General features: G+C 34.6%; 1 protein-coding gene across 3 annotated transcripts in view; it reads right to left on the bottom strand.

The window, feature by feature from the left end:
* Positions 1–351: 351 nt before the first annotated feature.
* The window catches only part of LOC145290568 (zinc finger BED domain-containing protein 5-like), a 60,684-nt gene continuing 33,290 nt past the window's right edge, over positions 352–27,745 (bottom strand). The window contains exons 1-2 of one of the 3 annotated variants that reach the window (XR_013869324.1): positions 17,581–17,986; positions 352–1,561 (exon numbers count right to left, since the gene is read on the bottom strand). Coding sequence is in view for 1 of the 3 variants with exons in the window: in XM_080136496.1 (XP_079992622.1) it covers positions 1,133–1,561; positions 23,597–23,632 (465 nt within the window). In the remaining 2 variants the exon portion in view is untranslated. Of the gene's footprint in view, positions 1,562–17,580; positions 17,987–23,596; positions 23,658–27,745 lie in introns of those variants that run through there. The other 2 variants (XM_080136496.1, XR_013869323.1) reach the window with 2 other exon arrangements.

The following is a 27,745-nucleotide window of genomic DNA, read 5'->3' as shown; positions in this document are numbered from 1 at the left end:
AGAGTTACGAGATATCCAAAAGTAAAGTCAATGCCGCTTTTTACTCTTCTTATATTAAAAAATACTCCTCAGAGAAACTAAAATGGATCTCTAATGTAGGGATATCCGATGGAGTAATAAAAAAAAATCGAACTAATGATGGTTAAGTAAATGAATTGAAACGAGGTAATAAAGTTCTAATAAATGAGAACGAAACACACGAGGAAAGAGGCCAATAAATGGAAAGGTGTAATGTGACCATTACATTTGAACCGTGTTGTTAAATTTCAACCATTCTGACCTACACGCTGTCTTGTACCGACGCAAAGGAAAAAAAATGGAAAGAAATAAAAATCCGACTCGGCATTTTTAAAAAATGCAAATGAAATACATTTATTTGTGGTTAATCCAACAATAACACATTCCATCATCTTTCAAAGTCTTTTCGCACACCCATGTGTTTTACAACGCTCTGCTGTGTGCTTTTTAAAAGTCTCTCTTCCCGCCACCTGACGCCGGCTATAACAATCGCTTTCTCACCCTCGACTTCACACATCTATCTTCTCCAGTCACGTTGTCTTTCTTCTTGCTTGGCCACGTGCTGTCCTTTTTATTCTTTTTTCTTCCTTCCCGTGACTTCAGCGCGTGCAAACTTGCTTAATTTGCATGTGTGCTAAGACGGCTGCGGCTGCTAATATTTTCGCTGTGCTACGGCTGTTGCTGATTTTCTCTCACGCGCGCCATACCCGCTGTATTACAAATATATCGAAGCAAACCAAACTAAAATGTTTTTGCATGTCCGTTTAATTAAGTTCCCGTTGAAACTGGAATTTCTTTGCATCACTACGAAAGAAAAGAATAACAATAATACACCTTTAGTTAAAAAGTTTTTCAACACAAAAATATGTGATTACAGATGGGAAATCACTAGTAGTTTTGCTCGTTCATATCAAAATGATACCTTTTCAAGTAAAGATAAATGGTTTACATTTAGATTTTTATAAATCTAATACTTAATGTGCTTTCTTTTATTCTTCGATGCGTGATTTATTCGTTTCGTCATTGATTCGATTAATAGTTCTAGCCGATAAATGGGAGGTAATTTTTTGGTTTTGCAAAACTTTTGGTCAGAGCAATGTAAGATGTTTAATCATTATCCTCTATATTCGGGGTTCTCAGCCTTGCTTGACCCATGCACACCTTTAACTATTTGTACCATCCTCCCCCACTTATTTACCGTCTTTTCCAAGATTACCTGCCTAAAAATATGCAGTTTTGCTATTTCAAGTGTTACGACATATAAAGCTTCAGTAATCTTTTGGTTTTCTTCTTTAAAATCTTCTGATAAAAGCAGCTTCATATTTTTGTAGAGCATTCTCATGGTGTTCAAAAAAATTTTTTTTTTCTTGTCTTTGTGACGAGGATGAACGTTTTGCAACTGCTGCTTCATTTTTGCTGGTTTCATAGAATCATTTATCAAAACTTTACTACAAATAACACACTGGAGTCTTTCTTCCTCATTTATGATGATGGATGTGAATTCGTATTTTCTTTTTTTGATACTCTCGAGGGGATCTGAATTCTGAAAATAAAAACAAGAAAAAGTTAAAACTATAAATGGGTTGAGAATTCAACTACTGATAACCCAAGACTCACCCCTGTGGTGAATTTTACCCCAATTGAGAACCTATGCTCTATATAATATTCTGCTTGTCCCTACTTTAATTAGTCCGTATTCTGTGCTTAGAAAACGGACAAATACAAGCTATTTAAAAATGGAAACCCTGGACAAAAATATAAGAATAACCCAACTTTGATGTAACTTCGTTATCGAATATTAATAGTAAGTTCTACGTGCAGCAGTTCTTCACTGAATAAAGGAGTCAGCAAAACTTTATGTAAAAAATAGAACATTTGGGATAAACAGGGCCAAAAAAAGAACATTGATGAGAGGTGCTGCATTGAAAGAGTAAATTAAAAATTGTCTCTTAAAATATGATTTTTTTATATTTGTATTACACAATGTAGCAAAATATTATTTTCTGAGTATTTATTAGTATTTATTAATTTATCCCATTTCGGTCAGTTCTATATTTAAAATACGATGAATACTATTTTCAGAGAAATGTTAATGAACACATATTTGCTGCGTGTTATTGTCTTTGCTGACCCCGAAAAACATTTTTTGGTCTATCAAGAAAAATATCAGCGTTATCAAAACATAATTGTTGATTAAATATATTTCTCATTCCACAGAATTTACACAGGCCTTGCTATTTTAAAATGATTTGAACGAAAGTATTTATTCAAAACCGCATATATATATATATATATATATATATATATATATATATATATATATGCATATATATATATATATGTTTTGCATAAAGCAATCCCGGATGATGCCGGATAACCATGCAGGTTAGCATAGATTAGTTTGTTGAGATTAAAAATTGCTGCTGTTTATATTGGAATAAACTAGAAGAGTTCATGTTTACATAAATTATATAAACAAATAGGTTTTGGAATAACAATTGAAAATAACTTAACCTCGGACAATCAAACGTAGAGGTAACTTTAAGCTGACGTGTATCTTATGCGGATACGTGGTCAGTGAGATTTTTAATTCAGTCTGTCTTTTGGAGCCAACGAGAGAAGATGAGTTTTTCAAAACGACCGAGGCAACAGACTTAAACGGTATGTTTTTAGATCTTGGATAAGAGATTCCAAAAGAAAGGCCAGTATGTATATATAATCAACGTTTCGGGTTAGTCTCTCTCTCTCTCTCAAAGAAGTTGAACATCTTTATTTCACTCTTATGATCTAGCTGAACCGATCAACATGGAAACCGTTGGAAAAAGGTATTATCATATTTGATGTTTTACATTCCAAGATTTATAATGTATATCAATTTCAAAGACACTCATGAATAGATGATCACACGTATACACATTTCACAAAGAGACGTATTTAAACGCTCACCTCTTCCACACGATAATATAACATACGCCATCTTGGTTCGTTTATATACACATGACTATATATATATATATATATATATATATATATATATATATATATATATATATATATATAGAATATACTGCAAAAAAATCAACTTTCCAGATAAGTGACTTTCATGATCAGATAAAAAGTTGTTTTATTTTTATTTTATTTATTTTTGGTTAAAGTTATATTTGGAAGTTCCAAATATATTGACAATTTTTTCTAGAGAAAATGACGAAATATTATGCTTCAATCGAAACCAAATATTAGTCAATATTTATTGATAATATCAGGGAGAAATTCTGATTATTTTTTATTTAGTCAAAACAAATTATTTTGAAAAAAGTTTATTGAATTTAAAGTTCATTCAAAAGATCAATAAAGAAAAGTCAATTCATCAAATGCTTAATTTTAAGTTTTGTAGGACAGAAATTTACAGTGTATAATAATATTCAAAGTAGGCGACATTAATCTTTATTGAAAATATTAATGCTTTTTTCTGAAAGAACGATATTAGAGCAATGTATATGAAATTATATCGTAAATGAATAAAAAAAAACATGAAGAGTATTACTATCACTATTCCAAAAAAAAAATTCATTAATATTTGGTGAGTAAATTTAAAATTTGTTTTCTTTTTATATAGTATACTTGAAACTTCATTACGGAATAATAATCATCGCAAGTGAACTTAACTTCAACACAACATTTTGTTGAGTCTCGCAGTTCATTGCTCGACTCGTTAAGTTAGAAGGTAATTCTCACATTTCGGTTGATGTAACTTCCGACTTTCGTCAGGTTTGTCTTATCGAACTGGCTTGTTGTGAGTGTGGAACAGGTACAACAGCTTCAATTAAGATAACGTTTATTACATAATAAAATATTGATTTCGGCATATTTCGATTATGATTGAGAAAGCACATTTAAGAACCTGTGAAAATATTCCTTTTTTTAATTTTTTTTTATTACATTTTCATCCCAAACAAGGCACATTGCCACTTTAATGTAGGGGGCTACTATCAGGGGAAACATCTACTGGGGTACTATGTAGGGATTAGGGCAGCGAGATGTTGGTTCACGTTGCACTTGAACTTATGCATGTCAGTACAGTTGGGGAAGCAGTGACCTGGAATTCCAAAGTCTAGCAGTTCTGGGGAAGAAACTACTGGAGTAGAAAGATCTTTTACATCTAGGGATCTCTACAGTGTGGGGGTGGGACTTTGCAGCTTGTCGGGTCTGTCGAGGGTGTTCACGTCGTGGGGGCACAAGTGCTTGCAGTTCTTCAGAGCATTCACCATTATAATACTTGTAGAACAGGCAGAGGGATGCAACGTTTCGACGATGGGACAGAGGCTGAAGTTTTGATGCCAGTTTAGGGCCTATCAGATTTGCGACTCTCTTTTGAACCCTGTCAAGGAGCGAGAGACTAGTAGCCGATGCACCGGCCCAAATATGACAACAATACTCCATACATGGGCGAATAGTGGCCTTATAGAGGTACAGGATACTTTCGGGTGTTAGAAGTTTTCTAGCACGGTAGAGAGAGCCCACCTTCCTCGCAGCGGCCCTGGCAATGCCCTCGATGTAATTGTTCCAACTCATGTTTCCTGTGAACGTTAGGCCAATGAGCTTCCCCAAACAAACACGGCTCTGTCGGTGGGACATTAGAATACGCCGACTGCCCCCTTGCAGAGGGTAAAAGTCCCTCAATGGGGGTCCTAGATATGACCTTAAACTATATCCAGTGGTGTGGGCTTTGGGGAGTGTGGAGCCACCCTTTAATTAACATTGCTCCCAGGTCCACTCTGACCCGGAGTGGTAGTACCTGTTAGGGTCCCAACTATGGCTTAAATAGAAACCGACGTAAAAACAACACATATACTCTATTAAAAAAATTTTTCTTCAAAATATTTGAATTCGGCATTAAATAACCCGAAAAGGGTTGATATGCCGTAAAACAAAAACAACCAACCAACCAAACAAACACGAGCGTAACTGACAGTTTCATAACCTAATTAATCACCAGGATCGTAAAGGTGTCAGTTACGCTAGTCTTACTTTTGAACAGATTAGTTGCAGTTTATAAACGCTTGCTTAGATGTTTTTCGTAGCAAATATATATCAGGTTGAACATTAATGCAAATAAACTACATTTGTTGCACCCCCACATTGTATATATAAGATATAACGTTTTTATACATTCGCTACTAGTTAGATTTTCGTATGAGAAATACTTAAACATTAATTTAAATATTATTTATTGGAATCTTTGAGATGAGTAATTTGTGTATTTATTTATTTGCGGACTGTTATCCTCATCTTCATAGTTGTTGTGGTTTCAACACGTTTCGGTCAACTGATATTCTGACCTTCTTTATGCGATTAACCGCGACAAAATAAGAATGCTGAGTCTCGTAACTGTATACCTAGTAATTACTGCCTTACTCTGTTGTTGTCTCATCCTGTTTTAACAAACTAAACCTCTTACGTGCTTTGGGTATGGTTTGAAACTGATATCCTCAGACAATGCTCATCTAAAACCGTAGAGATTCAACGCCTCTATCTACTGCGCCATGCACAGTGGATAGAAGCGTTATTAAAATAATAAACATTTCACTCATAACTTTGTTGTAAACACGAAACAAAATCTTTCTTAAAAAGAGGCATTTCTATCTGCCTTGTGCCACAATCGAAAGAAGAAAGCATTTTATAGGTTAACATTTATTTGTACTCTAATATTGAGGCTCTCTTGACACACTCCGTTTTACAGATAAAGTCATCTATTCCGACCCTTGTTGAAGTAAGCAAAAGCGGAACATCTGATCGCAAGTCGCGCTCTGGTGTCTTCCTTGATTCTCTCGCGACCGTAACGTAATTCTATAATTGTTTTTCTCTTAAAAGATTTCTTTCAATTTAGAACGTTTAGCAATGGTAATGTCTTTTCAGAGTAAAGTGTGGTAGTTACAGACTGAGTTGTTGTTCTGCTCGACCTTTTATGCCTCCAAATAAAATGCATTATTTTCAGCATAATTATTCACGTGTAGAAGCACCTTATTAAGAAAGTACTTGAATGTCATTAAAGAAAACTTGAATGTCTACTAAAGAGAACTTAAATACCTACTTGAGAGAACTTGAATGCCTACCAGATAGAACTTTACTGCCTACTATAGAGAAAATGAATACTTACTAGAGAGAACTTGAATGCCTACTAAACATTATCCTCGAGTGTATAAGGTCTCTTTGTGCAGGGGGCGGACAAGACAACCTGGCATGACGATACCTTTCACTAGAAATAAACGCTATCTAAATGTTCAAAATCATATAATAGGAGGGGCACACTGACCTGCAAAATGTGCCTGGGCAACCCCGTCGACATTTCGCGGTAAGAGCACCTCAGGCGACTAGCAATAAACTAACTCCTTCTTAAAAAGAGAAGACAAAGCCTGGCGGAATGGACCGCCTAGAACTGCACAGTAACAGCATTACACCACAATCAACAAGGACTAGGTCATTAGAGAAATAACCTCTCTTGAATTATGGGCCAAGCATAAAAGTCCCGGACCAACTGGATGGGCCTTTTATAATCACGTAAGTTCACAATCGATTACATAACCCGATAAAATACACAAATCCGCACTTAAAAGTGCACACTATATTTGCATACACTAACAAAAGAAACGTCTCTAACCGGTTATGAGGTAACTAACAATAACAGACAGAAACTAAGAAAAGTTTAAAAGGATAAATTAAACATTTGGGGTTGGGAGAGGGCAGAGATGTCTTACTTTATTCATTTATGTACCTGTTTCTATTTCATCTTTAGCAAAGACTTAATAAGTATACACGAATCGCGCACGGAGACATATTCAGAGATGTGCTTATACAAGCTAAACACGTGACACCTAATGTACACATTCATGCGCAGACGGTAACAAATAAGAGCAGGTTTATAAGCATCTGCACCTTTTATATGTTTGTGTACATGGACATGTACACGTTTGTTTAAAGATTTTCTCACGCTCATCCAAAAAGAAAGCGAGAAACGACGCAAATTATTCGCCAAACACTTTCATGACACTTTCCTATCTTAGGCAATGGTGTATTTTGTAAAATGATATTCGTATATGTATTTGCCTGTTTATATTCTAGGTAATTCATTGACCATAAATGCCAGAACCAAAACGGCATTCACTCTAGCCAGGTTGAAGCGACTTCCTCCTTCGGAGGGAGTTTCATGGGAATATCAAGTCGCATATTTATATACCAGTCCAGGGAGATGAAGACGTTTGATTTTTGCAGTTTTGCAAGGAGAGGTTGACATTCTCTTATATACAGCGCCTGATCACCTAAATGGTCACCTATTTCGTACCGACCAAACTCAACGTTGCTTAACTTCGGTGATCAAACGAGAACCGATGCTCAACATGATTATGCCATATATAGAATAACAATAGATCTTAAATAGAAGTTGAATAATTAGAATCTTAGAAAGTGCAACGATGTTTTGTATTATTTGAATAATTCCGAATAGACTCGTGACGCAACGTGTTACGTTGTCGTATCATAAGGGATATGAGTGTTTGTTGTATTGTCTCTATAATAAAGGGTTGAGTGTTTGTTGCGTCATCTCTAATAATGGATTAGAAGAGATGACGTATTATATATTTATGTTGTATCATAAAAGGAATCGTGTGTGAGTGACATGTATTTTCAGAACCTACTTCTGCTTCTTCGATGTTGGACCATCTGGAATTTCTCGTCCTGGAGGGAGACTTGATACCTGTTTTTGGATGAAGATTCAATCACTCCAAGACAAGGAATTAGTTCTATCGTTTATTTCACTTTTCCCAGATGTCCTGCAGAAGGTGGAAAGTGAAATCGGCCTGTGTGGGTTCTTCTTCTACACACGTCAGCGGTTCCTCCCCCCCCCAGTGAAGAGGAGGAGACAACGGGAAGCCGCCCGTTGTCTTCTGAGTCCAAATCAAATCTCCACGATTCAGCTAACCTGATCACATGACTCGCACGCAATCCAATCAGCTGATCTTAACTTCCGGTCAACGTGACTACACTATAACTCTTCCCCCTCTCTCTCTCCCTCCCTCTCTCTATTCCTTAACAAACGGATAAAAATGTCAAGTATTAGAGACAAACGTTTGAAAATTGATGAGTCAATCCCCAGTGAGACGATACTAAGAATACAATCAAGCATTACTTAGATTTCTACCTCGTTATGGTTGACGAAACGAGAAAAATCGTCGATTCCGTTCAAAATTACGTACAGATTCCCGAGTTCCACATAAATATTCTCGAGGTTGGCAAAGCGCATTTGAAGAAGGTCGGAAGTTACATCAACCAAAATATTTTTAAAATAATATCCAAGACGAAAACAGCAGTCACTATTATCCAAACGACACAAATTCTTAAAAATCATTTAAAACAATTTTGCATGACTAATTAAAGCTTTTACTATCGAAAGTTCTTAAAACAGTATCCAAGAGGTAAATGAATGCGAAAGATGTTTTTAATTTATCTCTCTTGTATAACTGTAAAAACATTATTTAAATCAATAACAAAACACAATATTTTGAAATACGAATACAAATATAAACATAAAGTACAAACAAACCACTCAAGGATAGATGTTTGAATACTTAATTTTATTAAATATTTTTTTAAGAGTTCAAAATAAATTAAGGTTTCGTATTATTAATATGTAATTTTATTGTACTATTTTACTATATGTCTGTTATAGCTTCCTTAATATTAACTAAAATTAAATTAAAGTGTTTTAATAAAAAGGGATAAATTACGAAAAACTTTCTTAAAGTTTTATTATTAATTATGAAATGATATCATCCAAATAAAAATAATATAACTTAGCTAGCTAGAAAGATATATAGGGTTCATAGAAAAGGGAGATGACTGCTCTTTCTCTCTTATACTATTAAAAAATTAAAAAAACAAATTAAATTTGAAGTCGTTGTCACCCTCTCTTTTTCGACATCTCTCACTCTCCTCATTTACCATCTCTCTACCTTCTCCCATTTTTTTATTTATTGACATAAACTTGTATCTTATATTAGTTTTGAATACCCTTCACACTCCTAGAGCGAATTGATTTCTTCTTTCTTTTAATTTTTGTCCTATATTTAAGATAAATAAATGCGTATAAAATTAGCAAAATGTCAATATTTATCTGTCTATATGAATAAACCCGAAATTGAAGTACGTATTTGTTTTAATTTTCGTTTCAAGTTGCCAACTTTTCGAAGTGATAGTGAATGCCATCAGTCAGAATCGAAACCAAAACATTTAGCACTTCAGTCGCATTCTCTACCGTTTGAGCTAACGGCAGATAGATAAGAAAGATGTATAATTAAAGCATTTCAAGTTATGAAAAAGATCTGCTCATGCGCAAAATTATAATAAATATCTCGGCAAGTTGAAATGAACATTTTGCATTTTAACTTACCGACATATTTCTGTACGCGTTATTCACCTAGCCAAACAAAAATTACTATTTCCTGTTAATTTCAATGTCATAGTTCTCATAGTTTAAGAGTTTATCGGTTAAATATTTACAGACACACACATATGAGTACATGCATCTACTGTTTTAACTATATAGATTTTACATCCAATGCGAACAAGACACCATAATGAATTATTAAATTGCTGAAACTTTTATTGGAAATGTATTTAATCTTTGAAACGCATTAAAACAGGAGTTTAAGTTTTATTCAGAATTCTCGTTATTTTGGGAAATACTTTCAGCGGATAGAGCAAGTTGTTATTTTATTTTTGTTGCTGTATGTACTGTGTAACAAGGTGTGCCAGTCTTTGGAAAGCGTAGGTAAGTTGGCGTCACATTCTTTTTATGGTCTGTTTAATATGATGTCACCTAAAACGCTTATTGCTTTCTACATGGCATGGTATCATGACTCAGTTTGAGGTAAAAATTACTCACAATTTTAGGCGTGGAAGTTTAAACTGTGTTCGTATGAATAAGGCCATAAACCGAACCCATAACAGAACTCGAAATAAAATGAACGGTTGGATGAACACGATTTCTTTAATACGTCAGTAACAATTTTTTACTTTCAGACGATGATATTTATCTTGTTTTTATAGCCACACTGGTTGATCAATCTACTCTTCAATCCTCTTTCATAATTTTCTGAATGTTTCAATCTAATGTTTTATCTTTATTCCACAATCTAGTATTATATAATAGGAGGCATAATGTTAAGATTAATGGTAGCAGTGTTCGTAAATAAGCCAAGCGATTAATTCAATTATACCAAAGATATAAAAATGGTACTTGAAGCTTCTTTACTAAACACTCAGCATTATAAAGGAAAAATCAAGGGCAAATCGTGAAATCCTGGGAATAGAACGTAGTAGAAACGAATGAATATATATATATATATATATATATATATATATATATATATATATATATATATATATATTATTTTCTGAGTATTTATTAGTATTTATTAATTTATCCCATTTCGGTCGGTTCTATATTTAAAATACGATGAATACTATTTTCAGAGAAATGTTAATGAACACATATTTGCTGCGTGTTATTGTCTTTGCTGACCCCGAAAAACATTTTTTGGTCTATCCAGAAAAATATCAGCTTTATCAAAACATAATTGTTGATTAAATATATTTCTCATTCCGCAGAATTTACACAGGCCTTGCTATTTTAAAATAATTTGAACGAAAGTATTTATTCAAAACCGCATAGATTTCCTTGGATTTTACTTATACAGATGGAAATTCTTTTAACTTTCTTGAAGTTTTACATTTGGATTTTACCGTCACTGGATTTTTTATCTTCCACCAGACCATCCATTCATGTGTAATCACCTTTTTCTTTACCATATTCCCTCTGCTTAACTTATTTTGTTTTCAAGTAAGATCTTTGACTTACTTGTTGTTGCATCAAATACTTCTGCATGTAAAATCCGATCCCGCATTTTGCTAATTCCTACCCTCTGATGAGAAGGAGAGTATTTCTTCGAAACTCCGCGGATTAAGGACTATCCATTTATCTAGTGTTTCCTTTTCAGATTAAATATGTTTTTAACTCATTTCAAAGTGTTTTTTAACATATTTTATTAACTGTTTGCTCATATATATATATATATATATATATATATATATATATATATATTACATTTTTCTATTCGTTTCTACTATAGGAGAAACCAGGTATAGCACTCAACAATCTCATTCAGAAAAAGGTAGTCAGAGGATATTAAAGATATCTAGACATCATTAGCTAACTATTAGAGAAACTTGAAGTTAGAAAGAAAACATTCAACTTGAAATGGTTAGTGAGGCTAAGAAATTCAAGAAGTGCAAAGCATGTATTCTGGAATCATACCATGCTATAACATCTTACAGAAATCACTTAAATAAAAAATCGATAGTAATACATAGCTGCATGCATCAATCAAAATTCGCCTTCTTGCAATATAGGCCACATTTAATCTACAGTGAAGTGAATATAATCTTAGCATGAAGTAATTTTCAGATATTTTTGGTTATGAGAAAACAGCTTTTTAAAAATAAAGATCAACTTTATTTGATATAAAACCTTTCCCTTTGTCGGAAAATATAATGCAGAGTTAAATGGAACACTTTAAAAGTAGTCACTAATTTTTATAAAAAAACATGTGAAGATATCATTCATGAGCACCGATCCAGTGAGTAGAACTGACGACTATGAACTAGATGTAGTGACGGGTTCTAGTCTTGTCACACTGAAGTGCTGTAATACAGCTAAACAGTGTGGGTGATATATATAGTTAAAAGAAGACAGACCACTGTAGAACGATTTACCTCTTTAAATTAGTACTGCTTTTTTAAATACGAGTTTCCATGCTGTGATTATAAACCATTTGTGATTTTTCAAATGTAATGTTTGTCCCAAATGGTATGCTTCACGGTCTATCCGTTTTTATGTCCATACACTTTTAATCTTGTTCTCTGCACTAAAAAGGAACTTTTATGCTTAATTCTGTTACAAGTCAAACAAGTATTTGCGTAGTATGGACAATCTTTATCACAATGCAGGGAACCGCACCGATAACACAAACTTGATCGTGACTTTCAGTGAATTGTCTCTTCTGTGTGCAGAGGAAATAATGCCCTTTCTTTTTTATTTGCTCCGGAGAACAGGGTTTTAACTTTTTAGGTATCTTTCTTACTTATGTGACGCCGGATTCTTGAATGTCCTTTTTTTTTTACATAGGCATCACCACATTATCAAGGCCCAGAGGCCACTCAAGGATAAGGGTTAAAGAGTGTACAGTAGAAATTGGACAATATAGTAATCATTAGTAATGAAAATTTGGTAAATTTGATAACTTATATAGAACGGCTCATCAAGAACTTATTTACTTTAGACTTGAACACAACCATATTGTAGTCAGCCGGAAAGCAGGAAAACGGAAGACAATTCCACAGGCGTGCAGTTCTAAGAAAGAAGCTTTGTTCATGGAATCTACGTTTAGGTTTAGGCACAGATAAAGAGTGGGGGGAAATATTGATAGTGTTTACAGCTAGACGAGTGTTTCTTGTGAAAGTTTGGCGAGGGGGGACCATAGATTGAAGCTCAGTCGAACACTTTCCATGAAAATATCGATACATCAGAGACAAACTCGCAACATCTCTTCTATGAGATAGAGGTTGCAAGGAGGAGAAAAGGACATCTCCTACGAGGCAACGAAGTCTATTTTGAACTCTATCAAGGCAGGACAAGTCCTTTCTAGCAGCTCCTGCCCAGATGTGGCAACAGTACTCCATCCTTGGACGTACCTGGCTCTTATATAGATAGAGAATAGCATCAGCAGTGAGATATTTACCGGATCGATAGAATAAAAATAATAAAATCACGCTTTTCTTTTAACGGTTAATTTAAAAAAAAAATCTTCTGAACGCTATTAAAAGTTAAATTCTTCACGAGTTTGCAGTTTGAAGACGGAAGTGTTTGTGAGATAAATGATTTCTATACTAATTCGCACTTTTTATTTTTAGATTCAAATATTAATAACTACATTTTATTTCAGTATTTAATTTATGTATTTCTGTTGTATTAAATGCTAGCTTTTTTTTTCTCGTCCATAAATGTTTATTTATCTACCGAGTTGATTACAAAAACAGATTACCTAATTGTACTCATTTTTAGTTCGTGAGAGGGGAATCTATCACCATACTTTACCTTAAACACGTCTGTTGGACTTTTATTAAGTAGAATACTTAATGTCCTTTGAATCGTTTTAATACTAATCACTCGCTAACAGTCTTCCGACAATTTTTGTAGCGTCAGGTTTGGTTCGCTTTCTAATTTTATTAAAACTGGGTAAAATTTCAGAGTCTTTTGCCGATACCAATTCTTGTCAGCACTCAGCCCAGCTAGTTTAAAATTGGCGCAATGTTTGTTTACTATTGATGGAAATGTTAAATCATATTCATCATATTTCTTGGTTAAATTCAGGCATTTCCACTTTTTATGAAATAACACCGTTTTAAGGCTGAATAGTTCTATTAAAATGTTTACAGTTTCAGAAAAGGTTAAGTAACACAACTTTCGTGGTAAGATGTAATTCGTGAATTACTTGTGTTCCGTGCACCTAGTTTTCGAAGCAATAAACGAACATTTTTAGAGTTCGTGCAATTGACACAATCAATGTTGTACATGTCCTCATACCTTCTAGAGTACAAGGCAAAAATCTTGTCTTCACCCGGGGCGTAAATGGAATTGTTAATAGCGTTCCAGACTGCGCTTGGTGAGAAAGCTAGGTTATTTTTTGTGACTTGATTTTTATTTGTTAAAGTTTGTAGTGGAAACTCTGTTTTGGTAACAGTTTTTGAAATGGCAAAGATCTTTCTGATTCTCTCTCTTTTGATCTTGAGAACGTGGTGTAATGGGGAAACTGATTGTTCGTTAATTTTAATGCATCGAAAATAAGCTTTTTTCCTTTCATCATAAGCACTCTCATCATCACCACGTCCAATTGAAATGAATGTATCTAGTCTTGGCGAAACCCCGTGTCCTGACAAGCTTCTGAGACTGACCTTCACTTCTGATCTGAAATGGAACACATACATCGAATCGGTTGCTTAGATCGCTGGAAAGATGGTTGGGTCACTCTATCGCTCCAGTAAGTATATTTTTCTTCTCTACAACCTCTTTTCAACAGAAGTGGCCTCACCAACCTGTCTCTGCTCTGTAGCTATTTTCATTGTAGGTGCTCGTCTGAACTCCAAGCTATGATCCCCTTGCCAAATTTTCACAAAATCACTCGACTAGCTTAAACCATTATATTTGATTTCCCCACTCCCTATCTGTGCCTAAATGTAAATGCAATTTCCATGAACAAAGCATGTTTTCCCAGAACTGCTCGCCTTTGGAGCACTGTTCCAATGGCATGCTTCCCAGTTAAATACAACATGGTAGCCTTTAAATCTAATGTAAACTAGTTCCTGTTAAGCTGTCCTCATAAATAATCAAATTACATCCAATTTACATAATTCACGATTACTTCACTATTATCTTACATGCATTAATCCTTATCCTCGAGTGGACTTTGGGCCTTAATAAGTGGTGACCCCCAAGTAAAAAAGTTCTCTGCTATTTTCTGTTTTTGTTACTGAAATCTTTCCTTGTTCTTTTGCTGTTGTTGTAATAGTTTTTCTTCATTTTTTTTAATTGCTTCTTTGACAAATTCAGCCTGTCTTCGTTTTTATTATTGCATAATTAAATGTGATCGTGTTCCTTCTCTCATACCTCTGTTCTCTCAAACATCATCCAACCTGCGTACACGTTCACTTTATAGTATTTTTCTTTTTCCTTACCGTGGCGTCATTTCGCACGCGGCTCGGCATTTGCATAGAACCGCCATACTCTGTTACATCATGTTAGCATATCGTTTCCAACCCTCCCATAATGTTTTTCGTCATTCAATTGACAATTCCACTAGCCCTTATCCTCAAGTGGATTTTGGCCTTGATAAATGATGATTTATTAGTATTTAAAAGAACAACGTGTCAAGTAACGTGACTGACCGCCGTTCCAGATGATCTACTGAGAGCAAAAATCATTCGATCCTAACACTAAATTCTTTCCTAGCGTGCTACATTATATATTCATGGGTGAGCCAAATTTACGATATAATGTTTTACTTTGTAAAAAGCATATGAGTCGACACAAAAAGAAATACTGATTCAAATACTAAATAAGGAAATAAAGCATTTCAAATAAAAACCTTTTCAAGTAAGGTTGAATGGACATAAATCATAACTAGCCGAAATTAATGCACCCATCCTCTTCAAAGTAAACACAGTCCGTAGTTCAATTGTGGTACCATAGATTTCCCTCACTATCCACAAAAAGGATCACCAGGAGAGATTAGGTAGGAAATAAACGACAAAACGAAAGCAACGAACATATTGTGCCATACAGAGCAGTGGGTGTTTGTTATGGAGAAATTCTGATGAAGAACGGGATGTTTTGATCAGTTTCCGGTAGTGAACTGAGAGACATTTAAAAATCGAGGGTTTCCAGTTGATAGTAAATATATTTGAGGGACACTGTTTAAGGAGAACGACAAGAGGAAGATGGAAGTGCAGAACTTTGATCGAGACGAATCAGAAGACAAGAAGGACAGAGTTAATCTTATCTGAGATCCCCAACTTGAAATGAAAATTCAGCTCAAAATTAGAGACCCTACCAACATTAATAGAATATATATGATATGACATTTTATATTTTGACCACACTTTCACAAGTTCATTGTGTAACTCAGATGATACTTTGGGGTTATTTTTTAAGAAATTATTACTTGTCATCTTTTGAATCTTGTTGCTGGGTTCCTGTTTTTCTCGTTGCTGGGTTGTAATTTTTGGTGGACCTTTTATATAACGTGATAAAACGTGAAAAAAAAACACGGGAAACAACTCTATTACGATCGGTACCTACTGCTACGAGTCCAAAGTACGTTTTCAATTTTTCTTTTCCAGTCTATTGTGCATGGCTGGATACTTCCAGCATGGCTCACATCCTTATCGTTACGTTGATGCCTTCAAAACAGCGCTCTTTAGTGTCTTATTTCAAACTTGGTGAACAGTCACAAGGAGCAAGATCAGGTGAATAAGAAGGTTATTCCAGTACAGTGATGTGCTTTTTATACATTATTCAGTACTTATAGCTGAACGAAAGGGTGCAAACAAAACTATACGAAAATGTTACCAGAAAGTTATATACTTGCAATAGATAATTTTAGATGATAAATGCAGCCTTTTTATCCCTCTTTCGCCCATACTTTACACATCACACCCAGTTTCTTACTTTTCAGTATGTCATCGTATATATTGGATGAAACATTAGAGAGTTCATGACAGGCAAAACAAAAGATTCCTATTGTTAAATCTTTTTTATTGGGTCATATTGCTTCCCATATCTTCTTTCCTTAATTAAAATACTATTATACAATTACAACATTCTATTTAAAAAGAGTTTTTGAAGCGTGTTTTAATAGTAATAGGTAAACGAAGAATCATGACGCCCCCAAAACTAATTTATCCTCATAGTATTAAACGCATCAACGTTGAAATACACGATGTAAGGTTTATATTTTTCTATTAAAAATAAACGTTATACACATTTTTCATTATTCATTAAGTTGACCAATAAATAGAATTCAACAATTGAAATAAATTTTCTTTTATTTTAATATATACACTAGCAAACTCATGTTCCGGCGTTTCCTGATAAAATAAAGGAACCCAAGAAACCCCTGATCTCATCTCTAAACCCAATGTAAGAATGTTTAGTCTATGTGATATTAAGGTTGATTAAAAAATTATTTTATCTGTCTCTAGTTCGTTTATTTTATTTGGGGAGGGGATTTTGAACAATAGTTTTAATCCAACATTATTAAAATAATTTGATTTTTAGTTGTTCGTGCAGAAAAATAAAACTTAAAAAAAGGATACCTCTTAAGACATATAATCTCCCGAATCCCTGCAGGTGTATATCATATAGCAAAACAATCGCATTATCCAACCTTACATACCGAATAAATACAACATAAAATTGACTTCATAACCTATTAAAATCAAGAGGTTGTAAACATATTCACTAGTGTACAAATATATGACACTATAAAAACCAGACTAAATCAAGTGTATAAGTTTAATGTTATGACCCTTTAGTCTGTGATCATAGCGTAGTATCTGCTAACTGTGGCAAGCGGGGTCAATGGTCAAAACATTATTATTATTGTTATTGTATTCTTGTTAATTGATTTGAGCGATGGATGGTCGCTGGTCAGTTATTATGATTAGAAGAATAAACAATTAAATTGGGAATTAAATACAGAAGAACTCATCAAGAAAAAAAAAAGGTATGAACCATATATTATTATTCTTACATATGAACTGTAAAAATATCCCATGTGATAAGTCTCATATAACATGATTCAGTTTACACGTCAATATCTTGTCCTCCTAGCTAAACAACATACATACGATTTATACGTTTATTATCTGTCTGTTAAAAGAACAATATCTTACATCCACTAGATAACACAGGACACGTTTTAATATATCATCTCCGCCAATATAAACCAATATACAACATATATTGATTTTGGTGTCCGTTGACCAGTTCGCATCGACGATGCGATATCGAACCTGGGTTATGAAAAATACAACGTGGAAGCAGGTCCTGAAATGGAATGGAGATTTCGTGTAAAAAAAAAAGACAAGAAAACATTAAAACACAATAAAATGTCTGGAAAAAAAGAAAAAGAAAGAACAATAGAAAAAAGCAATACACGCGTACAACCTTTTCACGAAGAAAGAAAAGAAAGACATACAGACACACAGATTTCAAACTTTATATATAGAAAATAGGTAAAAAAAATGTTTATCGTATTAGAAATAAACTCGTTATGAACAGAAGAAAAATATCACTTAATGTAAAAATTAGAAGGAAAAAAAGAATTACGTAATTCTATTTAAAACAATGGACCGATGAGAGAGAGAGAGAGAGAGAGAGAGAGAGAGAGAGTAAGAAAATGTAACAGGAGCACGCATAGATGAAATTGTTTTGAATTGTGTCAATCATGATTGAAATATTTACACCGTTGCTTAAAGTTTATAAGAGAAATGGCCATCGGTTGTTTTGAACTGGTTAAAAAAAAGAAAAAAAATATGCCTTTTTTCAGGTCAGAAGCAATGGACAGTTTCTGTAAATCGTGAACATTGTTTTTCCAGTTTTAACGGCATTTTTGAACATTTTTTTAAGGACTGAAGAAAGTTGTTTTATGTAATTACTTAGAAGTTAATGTTCATTGTTAGAAAAATGTGTATTGATGATTTTATATAGTATTATATAATGTATAATTGTTGTTTTCCAGGAGTCTGCAAAATATTAATTAAAAAAAAAGAAAGAAAAATATCAGAAGATTAGATTAAGATAAACTGGTCGGCCTAGTCAAATTAGAATTTTAAAGAGGGGACAAGATTAAATTTATGTAGGCGGTTAACTATTTTTTTTTTTTTTTTTGGAAGAGATTCACAGGACCCTGCAAGGGGGATTTTTTAATAGGTTTTTCGATTATGAAAAATGCTATCTTCGCCGTCTGTATGTAGCTTGATTAAGCTGACCGGTGTTACGGTTGAAAGATCATATTCTTCGCATACAATAAAGACGGGAGGCCTATGGGCTTAAAAGGCTTGTTGTAGCTGCGACGAGGGTGCGCGATAGAATGCACCCATATAGATTAAGCTTGCAGACAGGGCCGCTTGTGAGCTTCGGCTGATTGAAAATGCCCAATCTTGGGAGTAACAGAACTTCTAACACAAGAGCGGACGTGTAGTGGTGACGTGGCCACAATGTAGTGAATCTGAAGTAGGAGAAAGAATAATAAAAAAAAAAGATAGAATATATGCCGCTGATACATAAGAACTTTAGAAGTAAAATGTTCCCGTATTGTGAATTAAAGGTTTAGAGAATAACGCCTGTATAAAAGAAGTCCGAAATCTGTCAGATGAGATGTCGTCAAAATTATTTTGGAGGCGCCTTAATATTGGAGTTGGCATGGGATGGCTGAGTGACCGCTGTTAACGAACATGAGGTTACTTTACCCACATCCCTGAGTGATGCCATATGGGCCGTGAAAAAAGGTCCGGCCGAATAAATTATTTAAGACGGGAGACATAGAAAATATATGTCTGCGCCGCATATTTATTGTAAAAAAGAATGAAAATATATTGAAAATGCATAGCAGAGATATTATCTGACATTTTCCTGGCTCGCAGTTGTGAAGAATAAGGTGAGAATAGGGCGTATAGGAAAAATGTATGCCGTACATTTTTGAAAATAGGGGGAAAAGAGTGTAATGTTATGACCCTTTAGGCTATGATCATAGCGTAGTATCTGTTAACTGTGGAAAGCGGGGTCAATGGTCAAAACATTATTATTATTGTTATTGTATTCTTATTAATTGATTTGAGCGATGGATGGTCGCTGGTCAGTTATTATGATTAGAAGAATAAACAATTAAATTGGGGAAGAAATGATTGACGTGTGAATCGCAAAAGGAATGTGAAAATAGAATATATACATAAACATTATTTTGGGGTTTAGAATGAACAAATAACTAGTTGTGGATTAGGTTGTTCTGAGACGTAATTAGGTGACGTAAGAGAACATGTGATGTAGTTAATTTTGGAGAGATTTAGAGAGTTGAGGATTGACCATCAGAGCGGTCAGACGTCTAGACAGGGGGGACAGACAGCTAGGGAGCGAGCTGTAAGAATAGAAAATATAGACAAATTGCAGATCATGTGAAAACCATTTGAGACAACTGTAATAAATTTATATTATAAAAATATAAAGAGTTGTTTTATGGCTTTCACAAATAAGAACAGATGTCTCAATTGGATGATGCTGATCGTTTCATATTCGTCACAGAGCAGCAGGAAGATACAGAAGAACTCATCAAGAAAAAAAGGTATGAAGCATATATTATTATTCTTACATATGAACTGTAAAAATATCCCGTGTGATAAGTCTGATACAACATGATTCAGTTTACACGTCAGTATCTTGTCCTCCTGGGTAAACAACACACATACGATTTATACGTTTATTATCTGTCTGTTAAAAGAACAATATTTTACATCCACTAGATAACATAGGACACGTTTTAATATATCATCTCCTCCAATATAAACCAATATACAACATAAGCACAACACCGTTCTCCCTCCAGCAATAGAACTCAACATCTCCAAAATACTCCTACTCACATGCACCACAAAACTCCCATTCAACAATCGACAGGTAAAATATACATACAAATGTACGGCGTTTTCATAGGATTGCTCTAGTCCCACTTTCGTATTACACAAATCGTCTGTAAGCACAAACATAATCTAATAGAATGTGCCTCTATTGTACTTGTTTGATATATTAGTAATTCTCATGAGAGCTCATGCCTTTAGCTCAGGTGCCTACAAAGGTTGCCTGCAGAGCACCCGATTATGTTGTCCAGGGCATCCAATCCATTTGTTTGGCAGCTGCTCGTTGTGAAACCTGAGAATCAATAACGTGCAAACAAAATAAAGGTTTTGAGTTTTATGTTAACCTTACTTATAAATCTTTTTCAATTGGTTTAGATATTACAATTACTTGAAATCAATCCGTGTTTGCACTCACACACACGCACACACAAGATGCTCTCTCTTCCTCTGTCTGTCTATTTGTCTCTCTCTCTCTCTCTCTCTCTCTATATATATATATATATATATATATATATGTGTGTGTGTATATATATGTATATATATATTATGTATATATGTATATATATAGTATATATATGTCTGTATAAAGTCATTCACAGATAGTACTGATTCGCTGTATCACCGCTCATCAGTGCGGCTAGAGTCGCAAGTATATCAAACCAAGTTTGAAACTCGACCGCCGACGCGACAGTCGGCTCTTCTTACCGTTACCCTATTTGGTTGCTGCTAGGATGGGTATGTGAATTAACACTGTTCAAACATTGTCCAAACGCCTAAGCTCTATTTGTTTACACAAATATACATAAATAGGGTATTGGGTAGAAATCAATGGTGATTCGCATCTCAGGTTCAGATCGTGCGACCGGCAAAGCAGTGACATATAATCACAATGATGATTGTTAATGAATATGAAACATATTTAATATGTGCATATCAAACATTTATTAAAAAGTAATAACTTTTAAAGCTATATTGAAAGGTATGCGTTCTGAAAGATGTATCGGAATCTTTAGCAACGGGCAAACATGGCGGAAACATAGAGGGACATAGTTTGGAAAGCCGGATTATCATAATTTTCTTGTAGGTTTCCGACTACTTTTGATTGTATTTGAAAGTCTAAGAGTAACTTCCAAGAGGAAAAAGATATTTGTACACGTGAAAAAGAATTACAATGAAAATGTTTTCATGGCGAACTTCGGAAACTGAAAAATTCAGCTAAATTTTGAAGTTAAATAAATTCATTGTAAAATCCTTTGAAAGATAAATATTAGTTTTCTGGTTCTATTTCAAAGACAATTAGTAAAGTAAATTCCTAAGATATTGAATTAAATAAAAAAACCGTCTTGTTTGTATAATAAAAATAGCTTAATTAGCCCCCAAAAGCGAGAGATTCTGCCTTCGTAGAATCACAACAAACGAAAAATCGTATGGATTTTACGGAAGGCCCAAATTTTAAACAGTCAAAATGCTCTCTGAAAATGACGTCAGGTAGTTAAAGGGAAGTAGGGAGTGCTGGCTTTATTTTTTCCTCAGTTATGCATCCGTACATTTCTATCGTAAACGCTTGTATAATTTTTATCATTTTTTAATTTAATAATTCTATGTTCCTGCTTTAAAATTACAAAAAATATATATTTTTCAAGATTATATAAAAATTATGTTACACCGAAAGTTTCACACTCATTCAAGCAAGGAAAATATTAGAATCTCACATATAAAATTATGTGAAATATGTAATAAAAAAAAAATATATATAAATATCTATTGCAATTATAATTTTTGTCTTAAGACATTAAATAAACAATGCTTAATTCAATGATAATATCGGTAGTTCGAGAAATTAATTTTTCTTCGAGTTATATCGAATTCATTAATACGAATTTTAAGGGCTTTTTCGTAATGTTCCTGAAAAAAATTAATTTTTCTTTTCTATTGTTACAATTTACGATGCTTTATTTTCATAAAAAAAACGAAAAAGAATTCATTCATTTTTTTACTACTGAAAACCATAACTTTAGTAAAGGTGTTTATTGTTTAAATAAAATAATACATTTCCACTAAGATTCAAATAGAAATAATGTATTCGTTATATTCCGTGATCATCATTTGATAAATACTGGAAAATTCATTAAAATTGGTTAATTTCATGATTTCTGGTGAATTTTTAAATAAAGGTAGGGGTCAAAATCTTTATGCATTTTGAGCATCGGCATTCATTTTGCACATACATAGGAATCTACCATCTAGGAAATATGCGAAGTTATCTCATGTTGAAAGAGAAAGTACTTTCTTAAGCCTACTGTATTCGTAAACGACTCATAGTACTTGTTCTCTCTCGACATAAATACCCTCGACTAACCCGACGAGCAGCAAAATCCCACCCATTCAGTACAGGTTCATAGATGCCGTAAAGTCTTCTACTGTAACAGTTTTTTCCTTCGAACTGCTAAATTTTGGAATTCCTTCCGTGTTTTTTACTTCCCTAACCGTACTAACATACAGGTATTTAAATGCAATGTGAACAGACCTCTCTATGCGCAGCTCCCTACATAGTGCCTATGTAGACATGGGGCCGCATAGTATCCCCTTATGTCTAAATGGCAAAACGCCTTGTTTGGAGCGAATAAGAAGAAAAGAGAAGCGTTTATTTCTCTTGACAGCGATTGCATTGATTGTTTTTTTTTCAACAGCATTAACAGTGTATACGTAGATATTAACAGTAGTATTACTATTAAACTATTACAATAGTTGTAATTAAAAAACACTTTGATAGATGTAAAGAAGTTTCGATAACGACAGACACCAAATCTCCATTATTATATGATGAATGTCCTCCCAACCTATAAGGGCACGTTCGTGTGGAATAAGATAAATGAGTTTTGTGCCTGTTCACCATAAGACAAAACCGTCTTAATTACACCAGGTATCATTTTCAAATGACGACGAGAAAATATAGGTTGACATTTCAAAACAAGATTTGCTAGTTTTAAAACTGTTCAAACTCATGCGCGCCGGCAGACGAACAGAGCTACTTAAGCAGATACGTGGGCGCATCTAGCGTTAATGAATGCCATTTTAAATTCATGCAAGACAGATAGATAAACAGAAAAATGTTATATATTGGGACCCTGTACCAGTAGGTAGCAATTGAGTTAGCTAGTTTAAATTTTGGCGAGGGTCACATCATTACGTGCCAGGATAATCTGGCAGTCAACGGAAATACAAGGTGTCCCGAAAGAATCTGACGGATTTGAAATTTGAATGCAACCAAAAGTACCATAAATATCCGCTCCTCATTGGTGTAACGACTCATGCTGACTTTGGTATGGTTACTCTGGATGTTCAGTAAAGAATAAAAGAAAAATATTACAAATTATTGAAGTTACTAATTTTTTTTTATCGACATTTTTTTTTTTGAGACACCCTACATATGCAGCGGCAAGTGACTTGATTGAAACGGGAGTCAAAGATTATACTTCTTAGACCAAACAAATGTCAATCAATATAACGAGATGACATCACGTGTTCGAGGAAAGAACAGAGAGTTTTCTGGGCAGCATCGTATGACGTTAAGCGAACGGGACGTGAAAATGATGCAGATAATCTAAGTGAATTTTGCTTCGAGACTCTGTCCGTATGTTGGCCATCTTTAAGAGTAAGTTAAGAAAATTAAGTAAGTATGTAGTTAATTGGCCATGTAGTCTCTTCCGCAATGAGTAAACTCTTTCTAAATAAAACCTTTGAAAACTCAACAAGTCTCCGTTTAGTTTTCATGCACGATAAGGTTTGTTCGTCTAGCTAAAACGAGGATACCAAGAGTCCATACTCACGAGAGTGAACGACGATAAGAAGTGACCATGAAAGAAAGACCAGCACGTGTAAACACCATTGCACAACGTATGCATCAAATGAATTTTATTTATTTTATTTGATTACTTGATTGCTCACGAGCGAGAACGTGCATGTGCAAAACTAAGTGTTTACAGAAACGAGCATGTGTGAACTCAGGTTTTATGTAAAATGTTACACAAAGCCTCTTATAGAGATACGTGGATGAAACGAACAAAAAATGAAACGAGCAAATTGCATATCGTCATAATCTTTTTAAACTCGTTGTACAATAACAGAGTTAAGAAACACGGGGACAATCTTTATTTAATATTAATAGACAATTATATTAGGACGGCGCAAAATTTTTTACAGATTTAAAATTTGATTTTAAAAATGAGGAACTAATTTAAAAAATTGTATTCATAACAATAACGACCTTTGCTCTCTTTAACTTGATTCCATCTCTCAACGAACTTATTTGGAGACGTTCTTTAGGTTTTGATGTGAAATATGACTCTAAAACATGTTTCTCTCGTGATGTTAAAAAAAGACTATCTAAATGGTTTTCTAATCCTCGAAATTAGTGATAATCCAAGGGGACTAGATCAGGACAACATGCAGGATGGGGCAGGATTTCCCAACCAAATTCTTCTAGGAGATATTTGTTCAGTAGTGCTGTGTGAGAACGAGTGCTATCATGTTCGCGAAAGAAAGTCATTTTCGAGCCAACATTGTCAAGAATATTTCACAAAATATGAATAGTTCTTTAATAAATCTAAAAGAAAAAATTATAAATTAATCATGGTGATAAATTACAATCGTTTAAAATGTTTATTCTATAAACTAGGAAACACTTTTTGTAATAACCTGATAGTTCTAATAGCCTATAGTTGTCCTTTTATTTTGTTTGTAAACACAGTCACACATTACTAAACCAAAAGTGGCAATAAGGGTGTATACGGCTTCTATAAATGAGTTAAATAGAGAACACAAAAGTGAGTGTAGAAACCAATCCTATAGAATAAAGACCGAAGAGTAAAACAGCGCGAAAAAAAGAGCAAGTGATTTGCTAAATGACTTGTAATCATTCCCCATCTGTCTTGAACACAAGTCTAGACTAATAATAATACACTGATCGTGACAATAGAAAGTATAGGCAATAAATATTTAAATACTTTTCATATAAGTCAGGTGCTCATAAATGCGTTTTTATTGCAGTTTTCACCTTAAACAAAACACTGCCGCTTTTATGAAGAGAGCTACTATCTGGGACATAATTTGCATGGATACTATGCAGGCAGTTGGGCAGCAAGATGTCTGTTTGCATTACACTTGAACTTCTGCATGTCAGTACAGTTAGAGAAGCAGGGACATAGAAGTTCTAGAGAAGAAACTATTAGAGTAGAAGGCTTTCTGGTGTCTAGGGTTTCTATTATGTATGAGTTAGATTTTGCTTTAGATTCGAATTTATTTGGGGTATTTACATCGAGGGGATACAAGAGCTTGTAGTTCATCAGAATACCTAACATTGTATTGTAAAACAGGCAGAGAGATGTAACATTTCGTCGATGGGACAGAAATTGAATCCTAGCTGACAGTGTGGGACCTATTAAGTTGGCGACTCTCTTTTGAACCCTGTCTAAGAGTGAGAGACTAGTAGCAGATGCACCAGCCCAAATGTGGCAACAATATTCCATGCATGGACGAATGGTGGCCTTGTAGAGGTAAAGATGCTCTCGAGCGTAAGTAATTTTCTAGTGCAGTTTTAGATAAGGAATAAGAAACGGTGTATTGAGAAAAAGGTAGCAGAAACATAAACAAAGAGAAACACAGTTCACAAAGTGAACGAGTGACTAAGAGTAAGGTGGGAAATTGAGCGGGTGCGGATTTAATATACACCTGGGGAGAAATATTTACGGCACTGATTCGTGGTCCGATGGCTAGAGCAGTCGACTGTCAACGCGAAGCTTGTAGGTTCGATCCACAGCTGGAAAAAGGTGTATGTCCAGCCGCACTGATGAGTTGTGATACAACGAAACAGTACTGTCTGTTGATGACATATATATATATATATATATATATATATATATATATATATATATATATATATACCTTTGTGACAACTGGTTTAGTAAAGATCACAAAAGCTATCAATGATGAACGCTAGCTTCTTCACAGACCTGAATCAGCGGTTCAATGACTGAAGTTAATGAAAAGCTTCCTTAGTCATATCAAACCTCTAACAACACCTGAAGAAACCAGATTACAACTGTGAACCAAAAGATTAGAGAATGCCCTTTCCCGCTACTGATATGGTGATATGGGAATCTCTCTTTCTGGACCTCTAGGTTCAGAAGCATTCTTTATTTTATTTTATTTTTTTACATGGGGATCACCACTTATCAAGGCCCAGAAGCCACTCGGGGATAAGAGTTATTGTGTGTACAGTAATCAATGGGATATTATCGTAGTAATAGTATTGGAGATTTGATAAAGTGTCATTACTTAAGGAGGCGGTTCATCAGGAATTTGTTCACATTGGACTTGAAGACATCCAAGTCGGAAACAGGCAAGCTGAAGAGAGTTCCACAGGCATGCAGTTCTAAGAAAGAAGCTTTGTGCATGAAATCTCCGTTTTGATTTAGGCACAGATAAAGAGTGGGGAAAATTATTGACAGTGGTTTCAGCTAGACGGGTGTTTCTCGTGAAAGATTGGCGAGGGGGGACCAGAGATTGGAGCTCAGACGAGCACTTCCCATGGAAATAACGATAAAACAACGACAGGCTCGCAACGTCCCTTCCGTGGGAGAGAGGTTGCAGGGAAGAGAAAAGGGCATCCCCCACTAAGCCATGAAGTCCATTTTGTACTCTGTCAAGGCAGGATAGGCTGCTTTTAGCAGCTCCTGCCCAGATGTGGCAGCAGTACTCCATCTTTGGACGTACTTGGCTTTTATATAGATAGAGAATTGCATCAGTAGTGAGATATCTTCTGGAGCGGTAGAAGGATCCCACCATTTTCCCAGCGACCTTGGCCACAGACTTGATGTATGTGTTTCATTTCAGATCAGGAGTAAAGGTCAAACCCAGAAGCTTGTCAAAACATGGGGCCTCCCCTAGACGAGAGCCATCCATTTCTATTGATGCCAGATGGGGATCAGAGCGTTTATAGTGTAAAGATAGGAGCTTGGTTTTAGATGCATTAAAGGTGACCAGCCACCTCTTCCCCTACTGTACCATGCGCTCGAGATCTGAGGAACATTGTCATTTACGTCCTTTGATGTGTTGCCATAGATGATCATGTCATCAGCATAGATGTCAACGACTGATTTAAGTATGTGCTTAGGGAGGTCATTGATGTAGATCAGGAAGAGAGTTGGGCCCAGGATGGATCCCTGAGGGACTCCAGCATTAATACTGTGGGCCTCTGATTTCTGCCCATCAACCAATATTCTTATAAGCCTATCAGAGAGAAATGATTTAATGATTGAGAAAACATTTTCAGTTATACCGTAGCTGGAAATCTTGTGAAGTAGACCTTATGTCATACCTTATCGAAAGCCTTTGATATGTCAAGAGCAATTGCCCTAGAAATGAA

This window comes from Euprymna scolopes, chromosome 2 (genome assembly GCF_053919585.1).
Source record: "Euprymna scolopes isolate OS-2025 chromosome 2, ASM5391958v1, whole genome shotgun sequence".
Taxonomy (NCBI): domain Eukaryota; kingdom Metazoa; phylum Mollusca; class Cephalopoda; order Sepiida; family Sepiolidae; genus Euprymna; species Euprymna scolopes.
Note: the sequence above shows the minus strand (reverse complement) of the source record. Positions and strands in the feature narration are given on the sequence as shown.